An 18,330-nucleotide genomic window follows, 5' to 3' on the forward strand; every position below is an offset into this window, starting at 1 on the left:
GAATACAAATTGCAACCGATAACAACTTATATAAAATATGTAAAAACCATCAATATCATTTATAAATATATATATTTATGTGAAATTACAAATTTAAAATACATTGCTATTTAAAATAAGAATAAAATTCCTTTCCACAATTTGCTTCTAAAACGTAGTTCGCTAAAAATTTCATCAAAAATCGTTGCCAAAGGTAATTTCTAATGTATCAACACCTGTACGGCCAGAAGGTATTTGCCATTGTCGGTCATCCGGCTAATAATGCTGCCCGGCACGGCTATGGCGCGATTGCTGCCGTAGATGGCCTTCAGGCTTTGAATGGAGCGTAGGTTGTAGGCCTCGTTGGTTTGCACCATCAGGTACTCGATGATGGGCCGGCTTCTGGTGGGCCACAGGGCGACGGTGCTCACGATTTTGATGTCGTCGGGCCGAATGCTGGTTAGCCACAGCATGAAGATCTCCTGGTCGGTTGGGCAGCACGAGTGGCTTCTGCTCTTGGAAAGCTTCTCCGAGTCTCGAATGCTGAAGAGTTCAGTTGTCTGCAGTCGGGCTGTCATGATGAGCACTGGCAATAGATCGGGATATTTGTTGTTGTTCGGGTCGTAGAGCTTGTCCTTCACGAAGTAGACCATGTTGCATTTGGCCTGGTTCAGCATGGTGACGCGCGTGTCGAGAAAGAACGTCTTGGCCTTGCAGGGCTCGAGGCGCTCCATGGGCAGGGCGGGATGTTCGTGGGTGAGGTGATCACAGAAGTCCGAGATGAAGAACATACGCCGGCACTCCGAATCGGGACAGAATATGGGGGAGCGACAAATTTTGAGTGGGCGTGTTACATTCGGCTGCAGAACCTCGCGCTTAATGGACAACAGATTGATCAGCTCGTTGGGACTGCACGGCAGCGTGGAGAACTGGGCCGGCGGCGGATCCCGGTGCATCATCAGCTCGTCTGCGGTAAGGCTGTGCAGCAGCTTCTGTGGATCCTCCGGGAATCCTCGGAATCGTGCACGCTGCGCTGTGGACACCAGCATATGCAGTTTGCTCAACAAGCGCTTGGGCTTCAAATGGGGGTCATTCTCCATCTTGGGCAAAAAGATGTCCTGGAGCTCCTTAAGATTGCCGTTTTCCTTGGTTTCATAGTGCTCCGTACGTAACAACTTTTCGCTATGTGCCAAGTTCACGTAACTCTCCGTTGGCGGTGCGGTGGGCTCAGCTTTCAGCGGTTTCGGATTCTCCTGCTTGTCGGATTGCTGCGCTGTATGAGATTTCTCCTGCAGCGATTCCAGCATGTGATCCAGTCTCTCATCCAGAGCGTCGCCAATAGTTTTCTCCTTGTTGTCCGTGGACATGCTGAGCTCCGTGTCCGGCTCGATATATTTGCCGAAGTATGCACCACCGCGCTGTCGGTCGATAGCCGCCTGCGCAGTGATTCTCTTTTTGTTTCGTTCCTTATCGCGCTTAGACCTGAGCTCGTCCAGCTCCGCCTTCACGCGGTCGCACTCCTCCTCAACGCGCAGGCGTATCTGCTCCCACTCGCCAACCAATTGCTTCTTCTCGTTCAGCTTGTTGATTAGCTGAACATACGGCTCCCCCCGCTCCATTTTAATCATGTCCCTGTCCGCCTCCTCCATGGTCAGACGCTTGACTCGTCTAGCGGCTGCATTGAAAATTGGCTCCCTTACGTAGTCCAGCATTGTGGGTGGACTTTGGTTCTTGTCTGTCTTTTGTTCACTTTTGGCTAGGTCTTCGCGAACTTTATTTGTGCACCGCTGCAGCTTCTCATGAAAGGGATTAAGCAACTCCATCTCCTGCAGCTTGATTACTTCCCGTTTAGACTTGAACCTGATCGACGAGCGCGAGTCCCGGACGCCCGGTTTTCCAAGAAGGCGCTGACCGCCTTCCTCGCTGGAATCCCGGTCCCTTTTACTGGCCACGTGGCAGAATTCCGCACAGTGCTTCTTATGATGCGGCTCGTTTACAGCTGACTTGGAGCGATGGCGCGAGCCATGTTGATGACGACTGAAGCGCCTGTCGCGCTCCTCGCTGTGCGAGCGAAACGCGCGCTCCCCCAAGGAGTCGCGCAGCACCTGGGCAGGCAGCTTAGTCATTAGCTCCTCCCTTATTACTTTGCTTGCTTCCTGACGCAGATCGTGCTGCGTTGTCCAATTTCGTAGCGTGTCTCTTTCCTGGCTGTCCCTTGTCGTGGGCGACGCTTCGAGCATGTAGTTGACCAACGCTGATCTAGCGCTGCTATCGACGATCTTAAAGAAGAACCGCGTGGCCTCACACTCCGGGCACCAGTTCGATATGGCCTCGATGTTCGAGTTGTCCCTAAACCGGCGCCGGCTGCGAAACTCGAATTCCGTATTGCTGCCCAGCTCCGACTTCCTGAAGCCGCACACCGAACACGCATACATTTTTGTTTTCGATTTAATGATAATAAAAAACAGCTGGCCAAAAAATCAAAATGCGTATACTTTAAAATAAAATAAAAAAAAAATAAATATTTACAATAATTTATGCCAAACACGGATAACCCTACCTAACTGCTGTTCAAATCAAAGTGAAAAGCACAGCGCCTTAGTTCGAAACACATGTATACTAGGGTATTTAGCTTTGTGGCTCCACTCAAATTCCCGTTTGGAGCTGCAGCGCTAGGGTATTCCAATCTTCTTCATGTCTTCATTTCTTCTTGTTTGCTGAACAAATATAACACACATATGCAGATTGGCCTCTGGCCATGCAAGCCCATTCACCTGCGAGGTTCACCAAATGCTGGCCAACCCGTTGAGCCGCTGCGCACACTCAGACGTCACTCGGGGCCCACGTGCTGACCGTGAATTTTTACAGCTGCGACAAGGCAAAGGTAGTGCGAAAATAAGAAGAAGAAATAGAAAAAGACAACAAGAGAGAACGGGAGAGAGAGAGAGATATTAGAGACCTCAAGGTTAGATGTGGAGCCAGGCAATGCCCATGCTCCAGTTGTCATGCCGCCGGCCCGAAGATCTCGAGAGCCATTGAAATTGTCAAACGCCCCCCGTTAAGAGGCTGCACCGGCCAAAAATCGGCTTAGAGCCGCGTCCAATTGAGTTTCGGATCGATTCACTTGTTGCTCTGGTCAGTTTTGTATTTTATTTGTATTTTATTTTATTTTATTGTATTTTTCATTTTGTTGACTTTGTTCGGTGATTCAGCAACGTTTGAATGCTCGTTGATAAGATGCGCAAAAGTAAGATAAATAACGGAACATGGCATCGAGCCAAGTCAAATATTGAAACGCACTCACACTTTCGAAGGCCTAGCCGCTCACTGTATAAATACTCCAAGTGCCAGCTGGTCAGCCATCAAACGACTCTGTGCACTCAGACAATAGACAACATGGTAAGCGAAGCGTGCGCCAGCACCAATCTGAGCATCCGAAACGTAATCTAATGAGTGGACTTATCCCATTGCAGAGAACCGGCTACGTCTCTTTTGCCATTTGCGCCTGCTTGGCTTTGGCCGCTGCTGATGTCTCGCATCTGGCCAGCAGCTACCTGCCCCCGCCCAAGCCGGAGCAGGTCGAGCAGATGACCATCGAGCAGCACGAGCTGCGCGAGCTGCCCGAGCAGGTGGACTACCTGCGCGAGAATGAGCAGGGCGCCATGGAGAATGCGCCCAGCAGCCAGCTGACACCGCCAGCTATGCCACAGGCGGAGGAAATGCTCTCCACTCGCTATCTGCCGCCAGCTGAGCCAGCCATGCCCGCCCAGAGCTATCTGCCTCCTGCTGAGCCGACGGTGGCGTCAGCTGCGCCCGCCCTGCCCACCGCTGCTGCCATGCGCTATTTGCCACCCGCTCAGGCCGAGCCGGAGCCAATGATGCAGCCCGAAATGATGCAAGCCATGGAGTACTCTGCCCCCGCTGAGCCCCAGCCAGAAGCAGCACCTGCCATGCGCTACCTGCCACCCGTGCAGCAGGCCGAGCCAAATGCCTATCAGCAATACCAACAGCAAGAGCAGGAGCAAGAGCAGGAGCAGGAGCAGCAAATGCCCTACATTCTGGACGTGCAACAGCCAATGGCGCCGTCCGATGCCGAAACTCTTGCCCTTGAGCCGGAGCCCGCCCACGAGCTGCGCCAGGATGGCTATCATTACCGACACGCCGAGCAGGAGCAGCGCCTGAGGCACTAGAGAAGCCACTGAGTCATCGAATTGTTGTTAAATGTTAATTTAGTAATTAAAGCTTGAATAAAATGAGGGTTTACTAAACTCTTATCTCGGATCGTCATTGAGGTAAATCGTCGATAATTGGACATCGTCGCGGTTTGCTTGCCAACGATAGGGAATTAAAATACCTTGTTTGTCGCACCGGCCCTGGGCTAAGATTAGGGTTTGTGCACGACGATAGTGTTCAGAATGCGTATCTCGTCCTCGTACCGAAGCGAAGAGTCGTCATGCATCACCTCCACTCTGTGGATGGTGAACTCGACGTTGTGAATGGGCACATTCAGGGTGACCACGATGCAGTAGTGGAGCACATGCAGCTGATGCGTGCGCAGCATGTACGACGCCCCCTCCGTTTTGTTGAACAGCGGATGGTCCTTCGCCTGGCAGTCGTACATGAAGTAGCCGCCGCCCGCGCCCTCACAGAAACCGAATGCCAGCGAACGGCCCTGAGCCGATAGAATACCATACTTGTAGTGCTTAAAGAACTCGATGAGCGCATCGGCCAGGTTCATGTGATTGACGGTGGGTATGCGATAGAGTGTTCCGGTGCTCACGTGATTCATGTAGACAACAAACTTGATCGAGTCGAGGGCGCAATCGACGTCCAGGCCCTTCGGCCTCTTGCCTTTGCCCTTTGTGGATGGGATACTCTTGCGGAAGTACCTGTTGCCACTGATGACAATCCTGTCCAGCAGATGGTCGGTCCAGTCGATCAGATCAAATACGCTGGCCGCACAGCAGGCGACCACGTAGATGGCAAGATATTGATTGCAGCGTAGCCTTCTCTTCAAGAAGGTCCTCTCTGGCAGAATACTGCCCCATAGGGACCACAGGCGATCTTCAATCTCGACATCGTAGTTATTCAGCTTGCTCAGTGGCTCATCGCGATAGATTCCTGCCGTGTTACGTTCATATTTACGGCTCCAAGGTGGAATGCGTCCCTTCAAGTTCAGCCACTTGATTGACTCATTTTTGATTCGAAAAGCCATCGGAGCCCATACGCAACAGCGGCTGTCGATTCCAAGGATTAGATATACACACATACACCTCATCGAGTACCTTAGAGCAATACTTACCAGACTCGCACACGAGCAAGCTTTTTAAAAGATTTTGGGATTTTCACAAGTTAACAGATTTCGTATAGGACATTCTAAAAGAGTCAAACAGATTAGTGTTTGAGTTAAGGCAAACAGAGTACCTAGCAACGAGGATGAACTACGTACTCCATTGAATACTTATCAACTATGTAAATATGCAAACTAATCTCATATAAAAGACGAAATGGCATTAAAAATAATGAGAATAAGTCAGCAATTACTTCTTAAGTTAATCTTCATTTTTTATTAATTATAATCTCTAATACACAAAGAAATATTGACAGGGCATGGCTATGTATAGTAAGTAATGTAGTTGCATTAAGATTTTGTTAAGCAAACTTGATTTGCATTTCCTTTATAGGGATCTCCAAAAACTGTAGGTTCTATGTTCGATGCGAGCTCTGTTCAAAGAGATATACACGTCACGCCTTTTCGGTATGTTCGTGACCAAATATAGACAAACAATCAAGCATGATTCCGACTCTGCCCATGGGAGGATTGGGCCTTAGCTCTATTTAACAAATCTGTTTCTTACATAATACTGACATATAACAGCCCAATGCCTATCGCTATTGCTTCACTTTTTTATTGGTCTTCTGCAACGGCTCTGGCACCTCCTCCTCGCCCTCGCGCATCATCTCCACCTTGTGAATGCTAAACTTAACGTTGGTGATGGGCACATCCAGTGTGACTACGATGCAGTAGAGCAGCACCTGCAGATGCCGAGTGCGGAGCAGGTACGAGGCGCCCTGTTGCTTGGGGAACAGCGGTAGATCCTTCGCCTGGCAGTCGTACATGAAGTAACCCTCGCCCGGGTCCGGACAGAGGCCAATGGCCAGGGCACGCTTGCGCACCTTCACAATGCCGAATCGATAGTGCGCGAAGAAGTAGCTGAGTGCCTCGGAGAGGTTCATGCGATTGAAGGTGGGCACGCAATAGAGCTTTCCGTAGCAGACGTGCTCGATGTGAACCACAAACTTGATCGACTCCAGGGTGCAGTCAATGTTGAGGTTCTCCAGTGAGAACTCGTAGTCCTTCGCCTTTATTTGAGCACAACTCTCCTCGAAGTACTTGTTGCCATTCACAACGATCGTGTCCAGCAGTCGACCGCTCCAGTCCATCAGGTTGAACACGCTGGCCGCACAGCAGGCGACGACGTAGATGGCCAAGTATTGACGTCCACGAAACTTGCTCGGAAACACAGGCGCCTCGGGATGAAGACTGCCCCACAGAGACCAGAGACGATCCTCGATCTCTATATCAAACTCATTCAGTTTGCTCACCGGCTCCTCGCGGTAGTGGCCCGTCGTGTTGCGCTGATACCTTCGGCTCCACGCAGGCAAACAGCCCTCCAAGTTCTGCCAGCTTATTGACTCATTTTTCGCCTTGAAAGCCATTGCCACTGAATATTTATATGACACTCGCAACAGAATTAAATGCAATATTCAGTTCATTGCAGTTCTGGCATAGCTTACCGAAAAAAAAAGAAAAAAAATTAATAAAATGAAAAGCTGTACTTATCTAATTTAAACAAAGTCATAAAAATTTGTGTTGAGTTTTAAGGGACAGAGCTCCTCAATCATCAAAGATAGTGATCGATTCTTAACTTTAATTCCTTTGCGAGTCTCTACATGGAATGGAAGAAGTAGAAACATTGCCAGATTATAGATTATACCTGAGATATTCAATGATGTCTACAATGCCCATTCACATACTCTTTATCTGTATATGTAATATTAAGGATTAAAGATCTGATGCAAAACTGTGTTGTGGTTGTTCAGTTTATTGGAAAGCCGTTCTATAAAATTCAATGTATTTAATAATTACTTCTAAAACACAGATATAGTCGTCACTAACTACACTCGAAGACCGCCACTGCACTACAGCTCTACTGATCACCCTCCTCCTCCTCCTCTTCGTTCTCGACCGTAGCGCCCTCACGCAGCATCTCCACCTTGTGGATGCTAAAGTCAATGTTGTAGAAGGGCACATTCAGGGTTACGACGATGCAGTAGAGCAGCACCTGCAGATGCCGTGTGCGCAGCAGATATGAGGCGCCCTGCTGCTTGGGGAACAGCGGCTGATCCTTCTCCTGGCAGTCGTACATGAAGTATCCTCCGTCGTGGCCCGGACAGAAGCCAATGGCCAGAGCACGCTTACGCACCATCACCACGCCGAACTGGTAGTGACTGAAGAAGTAGATGAGCGCCTCGGAGAGGTTCATGCGATTGAAGGTGGGCACGCGGTAGAGCTTGCCATAGCAGACGTGCTCGATGTGAACCACGAAGTTGATTGTTTCGAGCGAGCAGTCAATGTTGAGGTTCTCCAAGGAGAACTCGTAGTCTTCCTGAGTGATTTGCGCAATGCTCTCTTGGAAGTATTTGTTGCCACTCACGACAATCGTGTCCAGCAGCTGGGCACTCCAGTCCATTAGGTTGTAGACGCTGGCCGCACAGCAGGCAACCACATAGATGGCCAGGTACTGACGGCCACGCAGCGAGTCTTCAAAGACCGGCGCCTCCGGATGCAGATTGCCCCACAGAGACCAGAGGCGGCCTTCGATCTCCACGTCGTACTTCTTCACCTTGCTCAGCGGCAGGTTGCGATACTTTCCAGCTGTGTTGCGACGGTTCATGCGGCTCCACACGGGCAGGCAGTTCTCCAGCTCCAGCCAGCCCAGGGACTCGTTGGTGGCACAGATCTCGTACTCCGGCCGTCCGTACTGGCGATTGGAGCAGGTCATGGGTATCGACAAATCGGTCAGCAGCTGTAGGATGCGTGCGTTGGGCGCTGCCTTCTTGTATGAGAGCACATCAACCACATAGAACATGTACTGGTTGCGCTCCTTCCAGTCCGGCTGGGAGCTACGCTTATCTATATACTTGAACATACTCTCCATGTCGGCAAAGAGTACCCAGGAGGCGGTGTTGCGCTCTGGGTAGCGTTTGGGTCCCTTCGGGCACTTCTTCTTCTTCTTCTTGTCGCCCTCTTCGCCGCCGGCGTCGGGCGCCTCCTCTTCCTCCTCCTCGCCCGGCTTGTCCATGCTCGCATACGGATCGAACAAATGATAGAACTCGTCGTGGTAAAGGGCAAAGCAACCGTTCGGCGTAAATATCATCAGATATTTGCGAGTGTTTAGCAATTTCTGCATCTTCTTCTTGATGGTGACCAGCGCTGCATCGGGAGACAGTGTAACTGGCTTCGGTGCCGGCGTCCACATGCCCAGCGGCTCCAGAATGCGGATCCAGATGTCGAACTCATACTCATCAATCGTTACGTGGCGCACCACACGCTCGAAAACGGACTCCAGATCACAGACGCGCGTCGCTATCGACTTGGCATGGGTGATCACTCGGTCGATGCGGTACGAGTTCCAGCGATTGAGTGGACGCAACGAGACGCTGAGTATGGCCAGGGCAGAGGCAAAGTAGCATGGCTTGATCTCCTTGAAGCTGCCGTCAGCGCGGCCCTCCAGGTTCATGCTGCCCTGGATCTTGAAGTTGCAGTCCTTTTCGCGCATGCGATAGCCATAGAGGATGGGACGCGGCTTGTAGGCCTTGCGCACCTCCTTGGGCAGATGCTTGCCGGGCTTGTGCTTCAGTTCCACCTCTTCTTCACCCTCGCCCTCCTCCTCCTCATCCATTTCCATGAGCTCCAGTTCTTCCTCGTCAACGCCCTCGTCGATACCCAGATCCTTATACTCGGCTGTGGGAGAGAGATGAAAGTTGTTTTAGTTATAAATTTTGACGGAAATGCGAAGGCCACTTACGTTTCTTGCCCTTCTTACGATCTTCGTGCTCCTGTTTGGCCTTCAGATAGTCCTGAATACGCTTATTCTCCTTCCTCAGCTCCTCGTCAATCACGCGCATCTTCTCCAGCCGCTGCTCCCGCATTTTGTCCTTGCGCGCCAGCTCGGCATTATACTCGGCATCCTCATCCGCCTTGTTCCAGCGTCGGAAATGGCCCTTGATATTATTATCCACAATCTTAATGGCAGCCACAATGTAGTTCATCACCGAGCAGCCCTGGGGATTGCAGCCGAACTCAATGCGACGGATCAGCGAATCGAGCTCGATGAAGCGCATCATGCAGGCCGGGCCTGCTCCGCCCTTGCGATAGCCCACCGCATTGCACGGGAAGCCAATGAACATGTACAGCAGATTGTAGCGCTTGAATATGACGCAGGAGAAGTGCTGGCAGACAACAAGCACCCGGTTATTGTCGATGAGCAGCTCGAGCAGATCTTGACGGAGCGACGATGAGACCGAGGACTTGTACACCTCGCTCACCACCAACGAGAAGTTGCTCTCGCCAACGGCAATGTCCGGCAGCTTCTTGTTCAGCAGGCAGGCGAGGATCAGCTCGTAGTTCTGATACTCCTCGCCAAACTTGTTAACCGAATAGATGCAGAACTCAACCAGCTCGGCGTTCCAGGTGGACACCTTGTACTTGGCGGAGACTGCGGTGGCCACTAGGGCAGCCAGCACACCGCCCAGCTTGGTCATTTCGGGATCCAGTTGAGGGAGCTTCGTGGTGCCCATTATGATGTAGGCGCCATCATGCAGCGTTTGGTAGTTGGACTTCAGCTCCAGCTCTTCCTCGATGGTCAGCACACGCTTCAGATCGACGGGCTCTTCCTCTTCCAGCTCGTAGCCGCGCTTGATCTTTAGACGCAGCGCACGCAGGTTCTCCTTGTCTGAGGCCAGGAGTACCTTTTGGGCCTGTCTGTACATATAGGGCCGCTCCAGTCTCTGCTCAGGTATTTCCTTAATAATCGAATTGATGATTTCCAGAATGAGTTCCTCGGCGAATTCTCGCTCCTCTTTGGTGGGAAATCGCTCCTCCTCCGGTATGCTCTCGATGCTCTGCTTTTGTGCCAGCGGCGCCTCTCCCGGCTCGTCGGTGAACGTGGGCAGACCCATTTGCATCGCCGGAAACTTGTTCGACTCCTGCGTCATCACCTGCAGCGGCCGTATGCAGCCCGTGCGAATGCCGTGAATGAAGAATTTACCACCTCGTCGCATCTTCAATGCGTTCTGATAAATGATACGCACAAAGGAATCGAATGTGGTGTGCATTTGCAGGACTGCCAGACCCTTGATACGATAATCATCGGGATCCACCACCATGCCGACGCGATTGCGTCGAAACGGATCGAAAGCATAGAAGAATTCACGGTCCCGCCACACGCCCAGCACGGAGTTGTCGATCTGCAGCAGGGCAGCTGGCCACTCCGGCATCTTGAACAGATTGTACAACGCGTGCGTCAGCTGCGATTCCAGGTACGTCTTGCAGTCGGTGACATGGCCGGTGATTAGGAAAGGCTTCTTGCGCACTGTGGCCTTGAATGCGCCCATCAGGAACATCTCCGGCAAGTCGACGACGTTCAGTTCGGGTTTCTTGTTCTTCCAGCGCTTGCCATCCAAGCGAAACTTCTTGCGCAGCGTCTTGTAGTAGGCAACGCCGTACCGAATGATGTCGTCAATGGTCATGGGGCGCCACACCTTGGCCAGCTCGAACTCCGAGTAGATCAGCGCAATGAGCGAGACAACGAGCGAGGCATTCTTCTCCTTGCCAGAGATGGGCTGCTGAATGCCGCTATTGCCGCCCGTCTTAACCGCAAAGTTCTCGTTAACCACGGCCCACAGCTTGTGGAAAGGCTGCGCCTTGCTCTTACCAATGATCGGCTCCTTCAGCTTGCCGTACTGACTCAGCGCTATCTCGTATATGCTAAACTCATCCTCGCCCGTCAAGTCGCTGAACTTGGTTATCAAGTGCACCAGATGCTCCATGAACCGTGTCGCCATCAGCGAGCACATGCCGTCCTCGAAGTCGCGCTGGCACAGCTCGTTGCGGCCATTCGGATCGAAGATGAAGAAGGAGTCGACGCAACGCTTCCAGATCAACAAGAACATGTCGCGCGAGACAAAGATGCAGGCGTTGTACCTGGAGAAGTACAGCGACAGCGCCTTATACAGATTGGGCTCATTCTTGAACAGGCCCGTGAAGTGGATCTTGATCTTGACAGCTGCCTGGCGCTCCATCACCTGGGGCAGTATATCAAAGTCGGTGTCCTCCGATTTGTAGTTGAGTGAGATGCTCTTCTTTGTCAGCTTTACGCCACGTTTCAGTATGCCGTCCATGGTGCCCGCCGTCCAGAAATCGGGATTCACTTGATAGGTCTCCACAAAGGCCACAATGATGCAGGCCACCTCGCTGGGTCGATTGTAAAAGCTGCAAAAGGTTCAGCGATTAGTAATGCCTCATTGGTAATCCTCACTGTCAGCTCACTTTGAACGATGTGGTTCCTTTTTGGGTTCAGGGTAAATGTTACGATTGCCAAACACAATCTCGGCTGTGAAGGTTTTCTCCAGCTGCGTAGGTATGTTATAGACGGTGAGTCCGACGTCGTGACCTGTTTTCGGACAGACCTGAAAACGATTAGTGGAGGTGCTCAGGCATTTGTCTGCTTCGGTAACCCACCATATTTGGGCAACGAAGCTGTTATGAAATCTTGATCCATTTCGATTTCACGCTTCTGCAAGCCCACATTCCAGGTCCACAGATCTTGGGGATTGCAGCCTTCGATAATGTCGTATGATCTCAGATTTTCACCCTCCAAGCTCTCTTGGATGACGCGCGGATCATATGTGGGAAACGGCAGCTCTTCCAAAGGTCCGACTTGTGTTTCATTCAAATAAATGCGACTCTTGGGACGTTTCAATTCAAGCTGAGGGCGAGCAATGGGATATAGAAATATATAAAAAGAGTTATTAGCTGATCGTATTCAGTGTATTAATATAATTTGAATGGGAATGTCTGCTCATCAAAGATTCTTGCTGCTTGTGGACAATGGAAGGCACTTGTAAGTGGCATTACGCATACGACACGTAGACGATGCGTCACTTGTACTTTCCGGCAACTTCACAAACAGACTTTACAGATAGACAATAAGAAGAAAAAACACATGGCGAAGCCATACAAATTAAACATGAAGACAGCTTTATGCACAGCCCGACAATTCGGGCCATATGTTAAGTTGTCGCAAATGCGTTGTGCTTTCGCCTGTCCGAGTCTTTCCTGTGCTGCTTCATAAGCTTTTTTATTTCGCCTGGCCCAAGCACACACACACACACAGACCCAGAGAGAAAGACACAGACACTCGCATATTTATGTGCGAGTTAATGCGACATTTCAAGTTGCAAAGCTGAAAATAGCACGCATACGCCATGGATGCCAGCATGAGCGCGCCTATAAATAAGTATGTATAAATTTATACACAGACACACATATGTACGTATAGATCTATCTGTATATGCGTAGCTGTACGTAAATAGAGCTAAATATGGTGGACAAGCCCAGAGCCATTCCATATCGCACTCAGCGCTATTGCGGTCGACTATGAAGTTAGTAAGCGGCATAAAGTAAGCACGAAATGCCAACTAGACTGGCTAACTATAGAGGCGACTGTCTGTTGTTCGTATTAGTGTGGTAGATCTGGCTGTGTGCGAGTGAGTGCTCGACTGCATGAGTGTGTGTGTGAGTGCCTCTATGGCTGGCTGGCCACGCTGACGGCCACAAAACAGCGCACAGAGCAGTAAACAGTGAACAGCGCTTAGTGCCACATCACGAATCTTATCGCAAGCGCACGAATGCCAGAAACAGCAGCAGCAACAACAACAACAAAAGCAACAACAACAGCAACTAAAAGCCAAAACCCGACAAACTCGAGCCGAGCGTAGGTCGGCTGCAGAACAAACAAGTCATCTAACAAATATACGAAAGAGTATATATGTATGTATATATAATATATATGTATAAGAGACAGCCAGCCAGCAGCAGCAACTAGCACTGGAATCGCTAGCTATAGCCAAACGAGCGAGCACTTATAGCATACGACGACGTCAATAAACACGAGTGCGACGTTGTGCGATACTAATACTAGCAACATCAGCAGCAACAGCAACAGCAACAGCCACAACAACGGCAACAACAACGCAACCCTCTCAACTTAAAACGCGGCTGACGCGAGTGCTGGCAAAATGTCAAACCAGGTACGTGTGGGCATGACGCAAGGGCATAGCGAACGGCACAGCTCAGAGCTGGCAGGCAGCAGGCAGCAGGCAGCAGGTGTTGCATGTGTTCTTATTGCATTTCATTTATTAATCGTGAGCACGCCAAGTCTATGTGCTTGATTGCACTTAAAAATCCCTTCTAAATAAATCAATTAAAATGCATAAAATCAATAAAATGCGAAGAGAACAGCCAGTGGCATATGAGTCGAAGCACGTGGCATGCAAACTCAAAAAACAAACACACACACAAACAGGCACATGTATGCATGTATGAGTGTGTTGTTTGCTTGGCTTGCCTGACAGCCTGTTTTCAAGTTCAGAAAGGAGCAAGAGACAGTGGCAACGGCAGCACCACGTCAGCACAGTCGCAGCTAAATCACATATAGACACATGTGTGCGTGTGTGTCTGTGAGTGTGTGCTGAGTATATGCACATGCCATTATGATGCTGAAGTTGCATAAAAGTCAAGCCAAACACACAAAAGAAGCCCACGGCATGCAATACAGACTTGAGGCCAGGTGTGTTTGCTACGGCCGCTGCTGGGCTGTTGGGTTTTTTCTTCTTCTTCTTTTTTCATTATTGCTTGCGAGCGACCAACAAACTTGGCAAGCGAACGAGCGGCCATAACAACGCACACAGAGTCAATCACACACACACACACACAGACATACACGCACACACATTGACGGACGCACAGGCAAACAGACGGACCAACGTCAAAACAAAGCGCAATAAGAAAGAGCAATGGCAGCTGCAGTGGCGTAGTCAATTAAGGGAAAAGTGGGGGCGTAGGCAAGTGGGAGGGGCCTGGTACCAAACAAGGATCGAAAAACAACATCAAAAAACTATTAATTAATTGTTTAATATGGTTCTGTGCACAGCCTGCACAGAAGTATTGATAAGACCCCACGTACGCCCCATAAAACATTTGGAAAAAATAAAAAAACAAAACACATTTTATCAATATCAATACAATAATTTTGTACTCCAGCTGTAGCCGCATAGCGTATAAGACTGAAGAGCACACAGACATACTGTTTGATTTCGCCTTATCTGCAGAAAAGTTAATTAGCTTAATGCTACTTAGAAACAATAACTTGTCAAGCATTTAGCGTTTATTAAATCATAAAACTCCCCAAAATTTGATATTCAATTAGATATTTACATTAATTAAACCACTGAATGCATAATTTGTATGATTCGCTACGCCCCTGACAATTGCAACATAACAAATAAAGCACAGAAAAGGAAATCAAGAACGAAACATGTAACTAACAATAAGAGCGCAACTGAAACAAAAATTAAACGACAGCTACGCTGACTGCAAAGTCAGCGTCAGCGTTAGCGTCAACATCGGCGTCGCTTGGCTTTTGCATAGACACAAATGCAATGCGCAGCAGCAGCAACTGCAAACGCTTGTCTGTGTGAGTACCAGTGCGTGCATGTGTGTGTGTGTATGAATTTAGTTGTTCATTTGTAGCAGCTGCTGCATACTCCTCGCTTCAATGCCCGGCTGCAGAACTAGTTACTTAAGTCACATTGTTCACTTGACTAGTTTTCAATTGTCCTAGGAAATCGTAGCATGCTTCATTTGAAATTAGAAGTTATTAAGCAACTGCTATCCTTCTCTAACAAACTAAGCCATTCACATTTACTTGGGTTGCTAGCAACAACAGCAGTACGCAAGTAAATACAAACACAATTACACATACACACACTGCCAGCTGAACGGCAGGCGACCTGTGCATAGCGAACCGTTTTTATTTCATACGGCCACAGCAACGGGCACCAGCACCAGCAGCAGCAGTGACAACAACAAGAGCAGCAGCAGAAACGAACATACGGTAAACACCTGAAAACGTAAAACAGTGCACAAGTGTTACTCAGCGACCAAGCACGCGTGTAAAAATGTCGCCCCAGTAGTAGTAGCAGCAACACCAACAACAAATAGCAATAGCAGCCGTAAAAGCAGCACACAAAACCAATTGAAACTGAGCGCGTGCACAAAAAATTATAACGCTAAACAAAGTAAAAGACAAAAGCATAGCAAACATTTAGGACTAACAATGTATATTTAATTGCATTATTTATTATTGCAAATGCTTTTTCTATTTGCGCAGCATTAAAAGGAGTCACAGAAACAGAACGCAAAACACGTCACTGAAAGAGAGAGAGAGAGAGCGCGCTAAGACATACGCGCTCTCAGAGAGTGACAGTAGCAGCGGCAGCAGCAGCCACAGCAACAACAAAAGCGCAATTGACTTTTAAGCAGTTTGAGCTTTCATTTTGAGGACGCTGCGCAGCTGTTAGCGAAGAGCAGATAAAGAGAAAAAGTGAAATATAATAACTGCATTTGGCGAGCAACTTAACACAGCCATGGACACAGCAGCAGCAAACACAAAAAAGGGAAATAACAACAACAGCAAGAGCAAAGGGGTAAGTCAAAGTGATTCGTGTTGCTCGTGTTGTGTTAACTTGGCCTTTAGCCAGCATGAGGGTTGATTTGTTATGCGTTTTCGCTTATGGACATCATACACACGCATTCGTAAGCAAGCAATTAGTTACAATGGCGTAGTAAGTAATTTATTAAGAAGGGATTATTTATGTCGAGTTTTAAGAAGCCTTTTTATATGAAATATTGCTCGTCCGTGGATTTTAAATGTTAAAATAATATAAACAGTTCTTAATAATATCAAATTAACTTCAAAAAAAAATTGAAATTATATGCTAGAATTAACACCATACAAAATTATAAATTATATTTGATTTAGTAAATAATATATCTAAAAATCGTTCTACTTGTAATTCGATTGTGATGATATCATTAAAATTGATATCATTAAAAATATCATTGATATCATTAAAAATAGCTGTGCAAATTATATATGAATTAAAAATATAGTAGCTTTTTAGGCCCCTCTTTAGATTATACGCCTACGCCACTGAACTTGAATTGATTAACACTTCTTGTCTTCATAATTTGTCATATCATTTAATGAGGCGTAAATTTGTATGAAATCGGAAGACGCAACTTAAACCATTTCAAAGTAAAGTCTCAAAATTCTCTTTATCTCAATCTCTTTTGACTAGGGCAAGACGAAGCCGCGTCGTAATGAACGCAACATTTTAACTTTCTATGAGAAAATTGCGGTTATACGTTACTACGATGAGACGAACATCTCGCGCAACAGTCTGGCCAAGATGTTTCACTGCTGCGCAACTCAAATACGCCGCATTCTGGAGAAGAAACGTGAGCTATTGCAGCAGCTGGCGACACTAAGCGAAGCGGATGCCTCCATTATTATTGAAGAGATGACGCGCAAGCGCCGAAAGTTCGAAATGAGCGCCATAAGCTTTCTCCTACACGAGTGGGTGGAGCGATGTCGGCAGCTACGCCTTGGTGTTAGCATTAGGAACCAAACGCTGAAGGATACGGCACTCAGGATGGCAGCGGTGCTCAAATTGCCAGCCTTTAGACCATCCTATCGCTGGCTCAACCGCTTTCGCAGCAAGTACAAGTACGAGGACGACGAGTTAGGGTACACAGGACCAAACCCGGTGGCGAACGTGCTGCCTCTGGAGCAGATTATTGTGGAATTTAAGCATGCCCTGCCAAATTTCATGCAGAAGGAGCTGGCTGACATCGACATGGATGGCAAGGTGAGCGCTGCCACGCCTGAGCTGGTCAATCTATCAAGCGAGAACAGCGAAATCTCCGAGGGAGAGGATCTGGACGACGATGGTGTCGAAATGCTGACCTGCGAGCCAAGTGTGCTACATTCCCCAGCCAGCACATCTGATGGAGAAGATGAGTCGCTGTCGCTGCCACTGCCGGAGCAACAGCCGGAAGAGGATGCCTCGATAAGCCTGCTCATGAATGCGGGATCATGCTCGCTGCTAAGCAATGTCTTTCCCCACTTGGCCATCATACATCAGTTCGCTTTAGTAAACTCTGATGTGCAGGCCTTGGAGTTGATCTCTCAGCTGGGCGTGCATATGCAGCAGCAGGCGACAGCTGGTGCCTACCAAATCCTAAACGTGCCCACAAATGGCGTAGTGCCAGCTTTGCCCACCCCAGAACTGCCTCCGGGCAGCATTTACGCAGACATAGATGACATCGAGTTGATCGAATAGAATTAAGTGTACATCATTCATAAATAAAAGTCATATAGCACTTACCATGCGCTTGTCGGGTATAATAATCATGCTGGAAGAGCATTCGGGCGTAGCTTTTTGTGGTTTGACTTCGGTCTCTTCCTCCTCGCCGGCATCTTCCTCCTCCTCCTCTTCATTCAAATTCATCGGACTGTTTAGTACAACCAAATCCTTGGGGCAGGATTTAGATAGTCGCGCATCGTGCTCAACGAGGCCAGCATCCGTTTTAGACAACAGGATGCGCTCGCGCATTTCGGCGTTTGTTTTTAGTTCGCCTGGCTGGCGTTGTGGTATAATGCACATGGTGAACTCATCGTAGAGATCGCAACTTTTCTTATATGGGCGCGCAAACCGAGATTCTTCGGCTTTCTGATGCAGTCGCCGCAGCTCATCCTCAATGGTTAGAACATGGGAAATTGTGGAATTCGGCGGTTTCTTTATGCAAACTCGATCCCGAGGGGGGCAATTTTCAACTTTCCATTCCGTTGTAACATTATCACCCATATAGGTGCGCACGGCATATGGATTTACCGAAGGACTCTCGTCCGCATTAACCTCGACAAATTTTTTAAGCATTTTTGCAAATTATATACTACTAATTTAGCAAAAGAGAAAGTTCAATCTTTTAACAAAAAATTTTGTATTGTGTAAAAGACTCTATCGAAAGACTATACTCGATTCATCGAAGTTAAATTGTAAACTGAATAAAATTAGTTCAAATAATAGGCCTACTACAAAGTTGGCGCCAAACCATAAGGGTAAACGTTGCCAGACAGCTAGAAAGAGAACTCAGCAAAT

The 18,330-nt window shown here is 48.5% G+C and overlaps 6 protein-coding genes across 9 annotated transcripts; 2 read left to right on the top strand and 4 right to left on the bottom strand.

The window, feature by feature from the left end:
• Positions 1–54: 54 nt before the first annotated feature.
• LOC149091421 (uncharacterized) lies at positions 55–2,562 on the bottom strand. Its single transcript, XM_089259216.1, has one exon. The coding sequence runs from the start codon at positions 2,412–2,414 to the stop codon at positions 201–203; it is 2,214 nt and encodes a 737-aa protein (XP_089115342.1). The 5' UTR covers positions 2,415–2,562; the 3' UTR covers positions 55–200.
• A 239-nt stretch (positions 2,563–2,801) lies between these two features.
• On the top strand, positions 2,802–4,247 carry LOC108651741 (uncharacterized). The gene is made up of 2 exons (XM_018101623.3): positions 2,802–3,378; positions 3,453–4,247. The coding sequence occupies exons 1-2, from the start codon at positions 3,202–3,204 to the stop codon at positions 4,167–4,169; spliced, it is 894 nt and encodes a 297-aa protein (XP_017957112.1). The 5' UTR covers positions 2,802–3,201; the 3' UTR covers positions 4,170–4,247.
• LOC108651742 (uncharacterized) lies at positions 4,191–5,437 on the bottom strand. Its single transcript, XM_018101624.3, has 2 exons — positions 5,282–5,437; positions 4,191–5,216 (listed from the first exon to the last, which is right to left on the bottom strand). Exon 2 carries the CDS (start codon positions 5,192–5,194, stop codon positions 4,364–4,366), a length of 831 nt encoding a protein of 276 aa, XP_017957113.1. The 5' UTR covers positions 5,195–5,216; positions 5,282–5,437; the 3' UTR covers positions 4,191–4,363.
• Positions 5,438–5,777: 340 nt separating this feature from the next.
• On the bottom strand, positions 5,778–6,833 carry LOC108651743 (uncharacterized). Its single transcript, XM_018101625.3, has one exon. The coding sequence runs from the start codon at positions 6,697–6,699 to the stop codon at positions 5,872–5,874; it is 828 nt and encodes a 275-aa protein (XP_017957114.1). The 5' UTR covers positions 6,700–6,833; the 3' UTR covers positions 5,778–5,871.
• Positions 6,834–7,064: 231 nt separating this feature from the next.
• Positions 7,065–18,239, bottom strand: LOC108651735 (uncharacterized). 2 transcript variants are annotated; one of them, XM_018101611.3, is made up of 5 exons: positions 17,557–18,239; positions 11,786–12,032; positions 11,594–11,717; positions 9,072–11,536; positions 7,065–9,007 (listed from the first exon to the last, which is right to left on the bottom strand). In XM_018101611.3, exons 1-5 carry the CDS (start codon positions 18,106–18,108, stop codon positions 7,191–7,193), a joined length of 5,205 nt encoding a protein of 1,734 aa, XP_017957100.1. In that variant the 5' UTR covers positions 18,109–18,239; the 3' UTR covers positions 7,065–7,190. The 2 variants fall into 2 exon arrangements, with proteins under 2 accessions (XP_017957100.1, XP_030241731.1); XM_030385871.2 differs by lacking the exon at positions 17,557–18,239 and having other exon boundaries at positions 11,594–11,733; positions 11,786–11,916.
• On the top strand, positions 13,115–17,555 carry ebd2 (earthbound 2). 3 transcript variants are annotated; one of them, XM_018101620.3, is made up of 3 exons: positions 13,115–13,356; positions 15,498–15,813; positions 16,468–17,555. In XM_018101620.3, the coding sequence occupies exons 2-3, from the start codon at positions 15,754–15,756 to the stop codon at positions 17,509–17,511; spliced, it is 1,104 nt and encodes a 367-aa protein (XP_017957109.1). In that variant the 5' UTR covers positions 13,115–13,356; positions 15,498–15,753; the 3' UTR covers positions 17,512–17,555. The 3 variants fall into 3 exon arrangements, with proteins under 3 accessions (XP_017957109.1, XP_017957111.1, XP_017957110.1); XM_018101622.3 differs by lacking the exon at positions 13,115–13,356 and adding an exon at positions 14,994–15,221; XM_018101621.3 differs by lacking the exon at positions 13,115–13,356 and adding an exon at positions 15,252–15,405.
• Positions 18,240–18,330: the final 91 nt, after the last annotated feature.

The sequence above is a fragment of the Drosophila navojoa genome, chromosome 4, assembly GCF_054131105.1.
Source record: "Drosophila navojoa isolate 15081-1374.11 chromosome 4, UAZ_NAV_1.0, whole genome shotgun sequence".
NCBI lineage: Eukaryota > Metazoa > Arthropoda > Insecta > Diptera > Drosophilidae > Drosophila > Drosophila navojoa.